This window comes from Rutilus rutilus, assembly GCF_951802725.1.
Source record: "Rutilus rutilus genome assembly, chromosome: 21".
Taxonomy (NCBI): domain Eukaryota; kingdom Metazoa; phylum Chordata; class Actinopteri; order Cypriniformes; family Leuciscidae; genus Rutilus; species Rutilus rutilus.
Genome location: NC_140226.1, coordinates 24,619,018 through 24,631,561, shown reverse-complemented (window position 1 = coordinate 24,631,561; position 12,544 = coordinate 24,619,018). Strand labels below are relative to the sequence as shown.

General features: G+C 39.4%; 1 protein-coding gene across 1 annotated transcript in view; it reads right to left on the bottom strand.

The window, feature by feature from the left end:
* The window catches only part of arhgap5 (Rho GTPase activating protein 5), a 36,112-nt gene extending 27,966 nt beyond the window's left edge, over positions 1-8,146 (bottom strand). The window contains 3 exon segments of the mRNA XM_084392812.1: positions 954-1,107; positions 1,704-5,593; positions 7,893-8,146. Of these exon segments, the coding sequence (XP_084248938.1) occupies positions 954-1,107; positions 1,704-5,420 (3,871 nt within the window). The 5' untranslated portion in view covers positions 5,421-5,593; positions 7,893-8,146.
* Between the last annotated feature and the right edge of the window lie 4,398 nt (positions 8,147-12,544).

Sequence of the window (12,544 nt, the reverse complement as noted above, 5' to 3'; positions counted from 1 at the left end):
TTGCCCACTTCCAGTACTCACCATAAAAACCACAACCACAAACAGCAGCTTAATAATTTCCTTAAGAAACCACATCAATGCATGTCATCCATGCATGAGTTTCACTGATCTATAGCCACAACCTGAACGACAGTATGTGGGTGTCACCTACTCGCTAATGAAACCTCAAGCTATATTACGGGTCGGCTGGGCTTATTGACAGCCGTGTTAGTCAAAGTTTCCATTGACCACAGTTACAGAACAAGCTACTGAAGGGCATGTTGTAACCAACCAAACAAACAGGCACAGTAAAAGGGCCTCTATCACTGCTTTAAGCATATGAAGCAGACTTTGTTAGAGTCCAAAAATGCTAAGCATGTCCAGAAATTATGTTAAACCCACCCCGTGGCTATGATATATGCTGGGCCTCAGTGTTTACACATCATTTGCAGAGTCCATGAAAATGCAAACCACCACAATCTAACTGAACAAAGTGCTCTGGGAAAAATTTGATCATCATAACACGTGCCATAAAAACCCATTCAATCATTTACCAGACTGACTTCCCTCCTCCCCTGCCCATCAACTTCCTGTTGTGTCATAATGTATTATCTCAGAGTAATGGATTTCATTCATTTACTCATTGATGGTATTTGAACTGAATACAGAATTTCCTGTGCTTTAAAATATAGACTGTATCAGGCTCGCTAAGTATGCAATGTGAAACGCACAAATGTACAATTTTCAGTAAAGCACCTCAGGACCAGGAAGGACCAATTTTTAGTACATGTTACTAAAACTGCAATCTACTAAATGAAAAACGCCAAGAACAAAAATTACTAAAATATATCACTTCATTCTTGTAAACTCAAAGATACAATTCTCAATCAGCCTTCAAACGGAGAACCGACAAGAGTTTTACACATTTTCAGATGCTATTTGGTTATTCAGCTTTAGAAAAACAGGAAACTTACCAGTTCGCTCAATGTATTCAACACACTTCTCAATAAACAAAGGTATGGGCCTATCAGGAGTGACCAAGTTCTGAAGAGGCACCCCAAAATAGTTGCTCTCCCAATTTCTACGAGTTGGCGGGTACAATGGCTTTGTGGTCTTTATTGTCTTTGCCTGTTGAGAAAAGATAACACATTAGATTCTATGATCACTACAATGCATACTGACGACAATCACGTTTCAATGTGCCAGCTGTTAGCATTTAAAAGGGAGAATGTTGGAAATTATTTTCTATAATCATCTTCTAAATAAGAATCATAGAAATAATATAACATCTTTATTTTAAAGGATGCACAGATACGACAATTCTGACAAATAATATTACAATTCTATGCTATTTTGTCAAAAGAATTAAACTAAAAATATCCTAAAATAAATTAAATACTGAAACCTAAACTTACTCATTTGAATCTGAATCGAAGAATCACAACATTATAATGTACAGTATTAAAAATGTATATTGATTTTGGAGATTTACTAAAGATTTAAAAGTTTTATTAAATTATAATTGAGCTTTAGATGCCAGCAAAGGTAATCTAAATTTTAAAATAAGAGAAACGAGCATGCGCAATTAAATACACAATATCGACACAAACAATTAAATAAAAAAAATTAGTCGATGTGGTACCTAATCCTATATGATTCAAAATCCTTTGAGTTTTAAATAATAATTGAGTACATAAGTCAAAAATAAATAAATACCAGCTCACCTTTTTGGGTTCCTTGATCTTTGGTGCTTTCTTTTTCTTCGTTTTCTTATCATCCTGCTCTGGGTCAGATGTGATGGCTGGATTGTCTATCCCTCCTTTCCAAGGATCCACTGGTGAGAGAAGTGGATCTTCTTCACTTCCTCGGTTACCCCTTCCTTTCTTCTTCTTCTGCGTTGCAGGCCCCGACTCATCGTCACTGACATCTGAGTGCACTCGTCTTTGATAGGCTTTTGTCTTGCTGAAGAGGATCTTAGAACGATGTTTATACTTAGAAGGCCTTCTGCCACCCTGAGACTTAGACATGGAGTCAAAGCCGTTCTCCTCATCCCCGTGCAGAGCGAGTCCACCAAACGAGTTGCGGATCTTGCCAGATCTACTGTGCGCGTCTTCCGGTACTGCATATATGTCATCACTAAAGCCTTTGAATTTGAGAAGAGTGTCGGCCGGCTCTGCATAGTTGTCGGATGCTTCAAGGTCATCACCGTGACCCATCATTGGACTTCGCGTCCTCCTGGAGTTCCTCATTCCAGCCTCAATGGTCCTCAGAAGGTTGGGGTCCAGCTTTTTAACATTGGGTTTGGGCAACACATTAGGCTTGGGTTTTACTGGGGGAGGCACTTTGTGGTTCCGCTCGTGATCACCAAGAGGTGTGCTGTGAACCGGGTACTCGTTTCCTTCTAGGTCGATTCTGTACTTCCGTTCACTAGGATTAGGCAGCAGCTGCACATCATCGCCTATCGGGCTGTAAGGTGGCGGTCCCTCCCCATCATCCTCGGAGTCAGGGTAGTATTGGTAGGCAGGCGAATGGCTATGAGGTGACTGCGGGAAGACATCTTCACCGGTGCCTGTTCCGTCCCTGCTGTTGTCGAACATGAAGGAGCTTTCGATGTTGCTCTTCTTCTCGAGGACCTCGTTGAAAAATGGCGTGAAAACTTCTGTCTGCCTGTGATACTGGGACAACGAGTAGAGAGCGGTGAACTTAGCAGTAATTTCCGTGGCAATGTGCTCTCCTTCAGTCATCAGCTCTTTTATCGCATCATTCTCAAAGAAGTCTGCCTGGCTGTCCGTAATGGCCACCATTTGAACTGGAATGACATCCTGGACTTCAGCCAGGAACGCCCTCAGCATAGCCATGGAAGACTTTCGTTTTGCTGAGTAAACAAGAATGTACCCATGCACCAATTCGTCTTTTCTGATTCCAATGGAGGAGTGGTAGGAGAGCACAGTGACCTGTATGCGTCTGCGACTGTCGCCGATGATTTTGTCAAGGATCAGCGTGTTGCACTGCCCGGGCTGTCCGGCGCTGCAGGAATGTGAGTCCAGGAACGGTGAGAGAATGAGATCCACGCTAAATGGATCTCCACACATGGCACACATGACTATCCGTAAATCTGTCTCAGACAGATCTTTAATTGAGGGCATGGGGTTCATCATGTCGAAATTGTGCTTCAATCCCTCCAACACAGCTCTGAGGGCCTGTTTTATCTGAGACTCATTAAACTTCCTGGGAAAAGTGCCGGTGGGTATATCTACAAAAGTGCACTGTAACTTATTTGCGAGCTGTTGGCCCTGATGCCTTAAAATAGGCATGTTTTTGCAAATACTGTCGCGCTGATTTGCTAAAATGAGAATGAATGGCACTGGCTGGCTATACCTATCCCTTCTGCTCTGGGCAATCTCAGCTCGTATCCGGCTTATGCGGTCACCAATGTAATTAAGCGACTCTATAGAGCTGAAGACACAAAAGAACCCATGGGGCTTGAAATTCGATATCCAGGAATGGTTCAAAAGCATGCCAGAATTGACATCCACAGGCAAAAGGTCTAATTCATAGATTTTCCCATCAAGGGTGTATTCATCATCAGTGGACTGAGCTCGGATTTCATTTGCGAGCTCCTGTGCCAATCCTTCTCTGCCTAAGAGACACAGGTTAACCTTATCAATGTTGGCACTGTTGTAGTAGATATTCGAGCGGCCGTGATCCAGCTGAACTAGCCTGTTGGCGAGGATTTGCTCGACTTTGAGATCGATACAAGCCGTGCCGCTGAGGCATGTTTCTTTTGTGGGGTGATAGACAAACCCAATGTGTTTCAGTAAAAGTGACTCCCTATCTGTGGCGAGTTTCTGGAGAGCTCTGTATCTAGGTTCCTCATTAAGTACGGCATGAATCTCACTCATTTTGTCACAGCTTGGGGTCGCATTCAGATCGAGGTCATAGAACAGCTCTGCGTGCTCAAAAAGCATTTCCTGAAACTCCTCTTTGGCCCTTTCAACTATTTCCTGCTGATGCCGACTGTAAACATCCCTGCGATCTGATTCAGTGATGTACTTGTACCCCTCATCCTCCATGACAAAGCACATTACCTCTTCCCACGGTTGGCCGGGGCTAATGAAATGCACTCGCTCCAGAGTCTTCTTGAATTTCTCCTTCATCTCCAACCGCCTCTTCTCAGATATCAAATGCTGGACGTGGTTTTGATAAATCCTCTCTCCTTCCATGGTTTTGAGGATATCGAAGGGCACTCTTCTGTCGTCGGTTTTATCGAGGTGGTCGGTCTCATACCATGGCGTTTGTTCTAACTCAATGAAACAGTACTGAAACTCAGGCCTGCTCTTCATAAGGCTCTGAGCCTCAGTCCAACTCAGCGTCTCAATTTCCTCCAGGTTGTTAAGCAACTTATTAAGAATTTTTGGCAGACTGGTAAGATAATCCTCACGCCGCCTCTTGATATGCTCTTGTCTCAGCTGTCCTATGTGCTTTGAAAAGATGTTTCTGGCCTTTTTGGTGCCTTCTAAGTTGATGTACTCTTCATAGTCTGGATGGCTTTTCAACTTATTGCTGACAATTTTCCAGCTTGTGTGATAATCTCGGACAGTTTGAACAATGAGCTTTTCAAACTTGTCTGAGACAGAAGCTACTAATTGTCTCTGGGATTTGTATGCTTCCAAATAAGAGATGATTTTGGGTTTACCTCGGGTTTTGTCCATCTGCTGTGTCAGAGCATTGAAACAAAGTTCCACGTTCACAGATGATCGAGCTGATGTTTCCACCAACATGAGATTCTTTTTACCTGTAACAAACGTCTGAACCTCCCTCAGATATTGCTCGACACATTCGTCACATTTCGTTGCCGCAATGATTATGGGTTTTTTCGCCTTGGAAATTTGAGAATAAAGACTGTGGACAAATTTCATCTGGTCATCAAATTTTCTATTGCACCCTTTGCTTATATCAATACACAATACAAAGCCATCGATGTTGAGCTTGCCATCAGGCATCTGCTTCTGATCAAAATCCTGCTCCAACCCAAGCTGGTCTGTGCAAATGTACATCAGCTTCTCGGCAGACTGAAGCTTGGTATTTGCAGCCCGTTTCGAGTAAGGCTGCAGGTTTGTGCTCCGATGAGGCAAGAAGGTCTGGTCATCGATGAACTCAGTCTGCTCGATGACCTGGATTCTACACTCAAGGCCATCATCCCCTCGATGTAATACTTCACCCCAGTATAAGAAGTGATCGTTATTCACCACACGCCCTCCAAAGTCAATTGTGCTCAACACAGAAGTGTGCTCTGAGTAGTAGCAGTCCGCACTGGGGTGTACATATCTGTTGCATAGGCACGATTTACCTACACCACAGTTGCCCTTCTCTTTCTCAGTGCCTGAGAGCCCAACGACACTGACAGCGTATGTCGGACGGGGCTCCTTATTCTTGGCCATTATATTGCCCCTCTCATTGCTTGTTACAATAAGGAAAGTATGCCGGCAATGCAAGCATGTACTTCCATTTGCTAGTGCAGGCACATTTCCATGTCTCACTTTGAATGAGCTGATGTAGCTTTAATCTGGATCATCTGTCCCGCACGACTGCTCTTTCCCCTCCTATCACCTACCTGCAAAACAAAAATATTAAATTAGTCAACAATAAGATAAAGCTTAAAGTTTCCAATAGCAGAACACTGATCATTTAATACTCTGCATTTGATAACTTTGTTGACAACCTAGACACAATCGCAACACAAACAACCAAAATTGTTGCCTTGGCTTGCATAATAAGCAACATAATTATTGACAGCTGAAATTTAAGCATGGCAGAGCTGTTTATAATGGTAATATTATTGCATTTACTAACATAAGGCATTTGCATTTTAAAACCCTTTTTTACAGTTAAAGTCTGCAAACACAACCACAACCTCTCTAGGTACAAAACCATCCCAAAATTTCACAATGATCCACTTCACAAATCTTATTTATTAAGCTCCAGTACTATGAATGTTCAACTAGCTCAAGCATTGGTTGATCTTAATATAAGTAGGAGTAGTTATACTGTGGCACAAGCTCATTCAGTGGAATACACTTTTACTGAATGTACCCCAGTGTTTTTTTTTTTTAAATGTGCAAAGCTATGCTTGTCATCAGCAGCTTTGTGCTGATAAATAAATGCCTCTGTCAGTAGAAATAAGGCAACAAATTAACTAATCTACACTCAAAAGCATTCTGTTCATGATAAACAAAATAACTGCTAGAAATTATTTTATAAATGCCATTAAATTCAGTGTTGGCACTGATAGCATAACTAGAACCACTTCTGAATATGCATATACTCAATATTTGGCAATGTAAAGCCTGAAGTGAATCTTTTAAAAGAGTATGAGATGCTTTGATGAAAATTGTGTCATCATTTACTCCTGCCGTTCCAAGCCTGTATGACTTTCTTTTTTTTCAGTGGAACACAAACGGAGATGTTAGGCAGAATGACAGCCTGAGTCACTTTCATTGCATCGGTTTTCCACATAATGAAAGTGAATGATAACTGAGGCTGTCATTCTGTGCTCCTCAGTTGAAATATAGTCATACAGACTTTTAACTAATGAATTCCCATACCATTTCAGTCATTTATCATTACTGGATAAAGGTTCGGTTTCACAGACAGGGCTTAAATTAAGCCAGGATTAGGCCTTAGTTCAATTATGGCATTTAAGTAGCTTTTATAAACATGCCGTAGAAAGAAAAAAAAAACCTTACTGGTGTGCATCTTGAGACAAAAATGTCACTGACATATTTTAAGATATGCTTTCAGTTAAAACAACATGCATTTTAGTCTGGGACTAGGCTGAAGCCTTGTCTGTGAAACCGGAGGAAAGACTTTTAAAGGACATTTAGATTCGCACAAATTCTCTAATGAATCTTTTAGACTATCTTGTAAACCGGTCTGACCAATTGAATTGAACCGACTCAAAAGAACAATCGGCTCACAAATCGATTCACTCTACAAAGGATCAATAATTGATGAAATATGTCCATGACTTAATTTTTCCGGGTCTGGAAAACACTTTTTGAAATGATCTTAATTGCATTTTTTTTTTGTTATGGAGAGTATATGATGACAAAACAATCATTTTAACCGAATTAACCCTTTGTGTTGTAAATGTCATAAATAACGGCCGCATGTATGGCACATCAAAGACTGGACCTCACGAGCGTTAAATCACGGAAACATTGGACATCAGTGTCTAGAAGCGCATGTAAATGACTGCGGGCTGTATTTCACGCGCGAGGATGTAAAGCAGACAGAAGCATCTGCTGAAGGTGAGAAGGAATTCCGACCAGCACGCGAGCAGCAGCGCTATTGTTACGGCGAGTCGCGAGCCACACTGCGATCAGATGTGGACGCGACGATTCCCAGAACTAGTCGAGTGAATTATTCATAATGATTGCTATGACAACGAACTGAATGGGGGGTCCAAATTGGCAAGAATTTGGGTATCATTTACTTCGAAACACCTCAACCCAGTATTCACAGCATTTAAATCCCAGGATTTGATTTTCACGTCAGAGTAGTTTTATCGCAGCAAATGAATTACACACACGCGCTTGTTATATTAAATAAGTCGATTTAGGTCAGTTTAATGTGTGTTAATATGCTTATTTGTTTTCGCATCGACACGGCCTTGCTCCTAACAAGGCATTAGATGCCTCCTTTGCTTGCTAGCTTCCCAGTTAGCCAGAGCTAGTTAAGTGTGACACCGACACAACACACTGTAGACGAGACAGACAAATCTGTGCATTTACATAAAGGTACACAACTATCTCCTACACATAGAAAAAACAATCACACATTTAACCAAATTCAGAAAAGCAAACGACAAAAAGCGTGCTGGAAAGTCACATACTCCGTGTGCATTCCCCTACCTAACATGGTCGCTCCCAGCTCCCGACACCACAGATAGGAGGAGGCATTCCAACTATTTGCTTTAATTTCAACGGATGCGATTCCGAAACAAATTCCAGTTTTGTTGTGTTTCCCGTGGACGGTTGGAATAATCGGCAAATTTTCCCGAAAGTGGTTGCTTTCAGTCTTTTAGCAGTAAGAGTGGTAACGTTATGCGTGCAATCGGAGAGCCATCCCCTCCCCTCTCATTCCAGTCAGTAATGGCGACGGATAGATCCGGCTCTCACTCACTCTCTCCACAGTCCACACTAACTTTTCCATTCCACTCACCGCGGGGGCACGACGCGCGCTCACGATTGCCTCTCAGTATCATGTTGGTTAATACTTTCTGATTTTTGATATCTTAATGTGATCCATGCTATAGCAAAAATAAGTAAGTGAAAGCAAGGAATAAACCATTACAAATGCATCGATTTCATCTATCTATCTGATTGATGTTGACTGGAAATAGCAGTAAATAGCATTGGAAATACCACAAACGTTTTGCTTCAAGGTTGCTGGTTAAGTTTTAAGTTGTTTAATTTATTTGGGCCTTTTCTATGGATTTTTTTTTTTTCTGTTCTTAAATAGTATACCATTTTAAAGTTTTTTTTTTAAGTGCCTGTCTTTACTTCAAATGATGTATTTTAATAAATATTTGTTTGCATATTTTAAGTTGTTAAATATTTTTATTGAACACCTTTTCTATTTTACATTATTTAAACCAGTTGAGCTGGAAGTTGAAGCTCTGTTGTTCTGGTCTGGTCAGTTAGTATGAAGGTTCAGCTGCTATTTAGGAAGGCCGGTCTTATCCTGTTTGCACAATGTTTATCTATTCTTATGGAAAGACTTGGCACAAAGTCTAAAGTTAAATTTAAAACCATTTCTGAACCCGGACAGAGCTTTTATCATAAACTAGTTTGTCATACCTTTTACTCCATCAATATGTCAATATGATTGTTCTTTTACCAAGTGGACACTGCAATGAACTTAGCAAACATCTGTCGTCCATATTGGTGGACCCAGAGGTTATGTTTACCATTTGAGTTAACTGCACTGACATTAACCAACCCATACCTTTTGGGTTTTCACAGCCCTGTGCTTATGAGCCTTTATTTGAAATGAGTTCAAATAAAAACTAATATACTAAAACTTTATCTTTGAGTTTCAGTTGAGCTTCAGACACTATCTGAAATCATTGAATAACCACATACTCCTTCAGTGTTCACACCTAAAAGGGTTTTGAAATAAAAGATGTGTGCCAGGCAGTCTGATAAAGGAATGATAGTGGGTCAGCCCACGCTGCTGCTTCTCTTGTGTTTGATGTGCTTGTGTTTTATAAAATAATTCCCTATTCAATATCTATTGTCTAGAGCACATCTGTTCCTAAGACAACGCCTACTGTGGTCAGCAGCCGGCCCCTCCCTGTCCCGAGACACAACACAAATGTCAAGTTTCTTCTTTTGGAAATGCAAATGGTCAATCCGAACACTATGGGTCTGAAATCATTGTTTTGTCATGTGGTTAACAACATTTTTGTTTCCATCCATTTAAATAAAGTGCAATGAAACGTACCACCGCAGGTTGTAAATTTGGTACCACTATTAATAAAAAACGTATGTTTTCATTTTTAGAGGGTAGAATTATTTTACAGTCAGTGTTTGCTTCAAGTCATTGCCATTATATTTTTGTACTGCATCAAAAGTTCAAAAATATTTGTTACTGTTTTTGAAATAAGTCTCTTACGCTCACCAATGCTGCATTTATTTAGCCAATCAAAAATACAGTAAAAACAGTGATATTGTGAAATAATATTACAATTTGAAATATCTGTTTTAATATATTTATTCCTGAATTATTCCAGTCTTCAGTGTCACATGATCCTTCAAAAATCACTGTAATATGCTCATTTGGTGCTCAAGAAACATAATACATTTGTTCAGGGTTCTTTGGGTCTGCTCTTAGTAAATCACGACCATAAATCAGATAGTTTGACTACATATGCCTCTTTTATCCAAAGCTTCTCTTTGTTGTTGAACAATGATTTGAAAGACCGCCGAATGAATTTCATCACAGTGTCATAATTGTGTCTAGATTTGACTTTCAAATTTTACTGCCATCAGCCACATGCAGCCATCACTTCCTCTAAAAACATTAAGTTGAAAATATTCCATTGAAACTATTTTTGTGTCATTCTATTGTGGTATTTTAGTGTTATTTAAATACTATTGCAGTATTTATTGATATTTTAAATTAGCTTTTATTTTTTTTTATTTTAGTTTAACTTTTAGAAAAAAAAAACATTTTTTATTTTTTTATTTCTATTTGCTTTTATTTCAACTACTGAAAATGTTTTAGTCAACAATAACAGCAATGATTCTAAAGTACTATTTGAGATGTTTTTATTATTTTATTATTATTTTTTTTTTAATTGTCATGCTATAACAGAATTCAGTAATGATTGAATTTCCCTAACACAGGCTGTATGCAGAGCAGCAGCAATTAATGTCCATTGGCAACTATACTGCTCACAAAACACAAACATGTGGACATCAAACGCTCAGCATCAAACCTCACTAATATGTCTGGCAGTGCCTTCCTTCAAATCTCCTTCCCTCTCTTCTTTTTTTTACATCATGAATTATTTACCTTCTCCCCCCAACCCAAATCTCCTTCCAACACCCCTCAGATCTGCAGATTCACCGTCAGCTGTGCCTGCAGTCTTGCTGAGAAGCTCTGGTGTCCACACCCTTTGTGTGAAGCCTGATTGTGCAAGATTGGGCTAGTCATCGCTGTGTGGATTTAGTACAATCTAAAATAGCCAAGCACTTAGGTAAATGTTCAGGAAGGGTATCCCCCAAAGTTCTTATATATATATATATATATATATATATATATATATATATATATATATATATATATATATATACCTGATCCACTACACAAACTACTTCTTATAATATAGTTTTATATGGCTGATATTGCTTATAGAGATGCCTCCAAAGTTTATTGTAAAGAAGACCATGATGCTAGAGAGTTAAAAGCAACTCATAGACGCTTCTTTAAGCATACATTGCCCTCCCCTCCCCTCCTGTTCCCTTGTGCTGCAGTGCAATTGGAACCAGCTGCTGCTGCTATTTAGCCTGAGCAGCAGCACAGCTACATTGCCATGGTTATGGATCCACGCTTAGGATTGTGGGAAGGGCTGGGTTTCCGGGTCACTGAGGAGAAGAGATATCATGCAAATAAGCCCAGCCACATGTGGAATATTGTCAGAATGTCTCTCTGATCTTAAAATCTAAAGCTTAAGAATGCTGTTTTTAGCTAGGATGAAAAATGAAATAAGTTCTGAAGAATTCAAGCACACGCTTCCTATGAGTATTTTCAATGGGAAGAACTTCAATGGGATATTTTGATATTTTAGTTAAGCTGACAGGTGGAAAAAAGATGATCCCACTTTACAGAATAAATAAAATAGGAAAGCTCAACATGGCGAATATACAAAATATTGAATTATCTTTATGGGGCACACTTCAAAAACTTTCAAAAACTACAAAATTTATAACAAATCAATGTTGGGCTACATTTTATTTTAATGTGTCCCTGTTACAGTGTAATTATACATTTAAGTACTGAGTGATAGTAATTAACATGTACTTACTATAGGGTTAGGGTAGGATACGTGTTTGTTTCAGGGTTAGTTGCATGGAAATATGCAGAATTTATAGTTATTACTATAATAAATACATGTAACGTGTGTGTGTGTGTGTATATATATATATATATATATATATATATATATATACATATATATATATACACACATATATATACACACACACATATACATATATATATATACCCGTATACTTGGCCCTTTTAGGGGTAAATAAGGTGCAAAGTTGTCCCTTTAAGGATGCTGCCCCAGTTACATCCGTGGAATTTTTGCAAAAAATTTTTTCTGAAAGTGTTCTGATGTTTTAGAATCAGGTCCCAAGATATAGCATTAAAGAAGATATATTATACATGGCAGCATTATATATGTTTTACAGGACATGTTTTAGAAATCCATTTCCAGCAAACCTGGGAATTACCTGAAACATGCTCAATCATGTTGCTTGTTAAGTAATCTGAATATGCAATAGAGTCTCCAAAATCAGATAGTGGAAGTTGTCTGAACTAGGATCAGCTGGTTGGTTCATTTTTTTCAGTTTTATATAAACCTTGAGGCTGCTCATTGCAGAGCCATGGGTGGAGCATGAAGCATACTGGATGTAATGTAGGTGTAATGGGTGGAGCTAGAAGGTCCAACCACACCCTAACCCAACCCATAACTCTGTCCCTCCACCCATTAGATCCACAGAGGTGGAGCTGGACTAGGTCAAGCTCAACCCATGACATCCAGAGGGGGAGCTGCAGTGAGCACCACTTGAAAACCTTGGCCCCAAAAGGCATGTACCTTACATAATTTTAATCAATTATACATATGTCTTTTATTATACATGTGCAGATCTCAATTTCAGCCAATATACAGGCATGAAGCCAATACTTTAGCCATGAAGACTTCATGTACATGAGGATGCAGAGAGAGCTTACTACAGTTAAAATATTGTGTCAGTTGCAGTGATAGTTG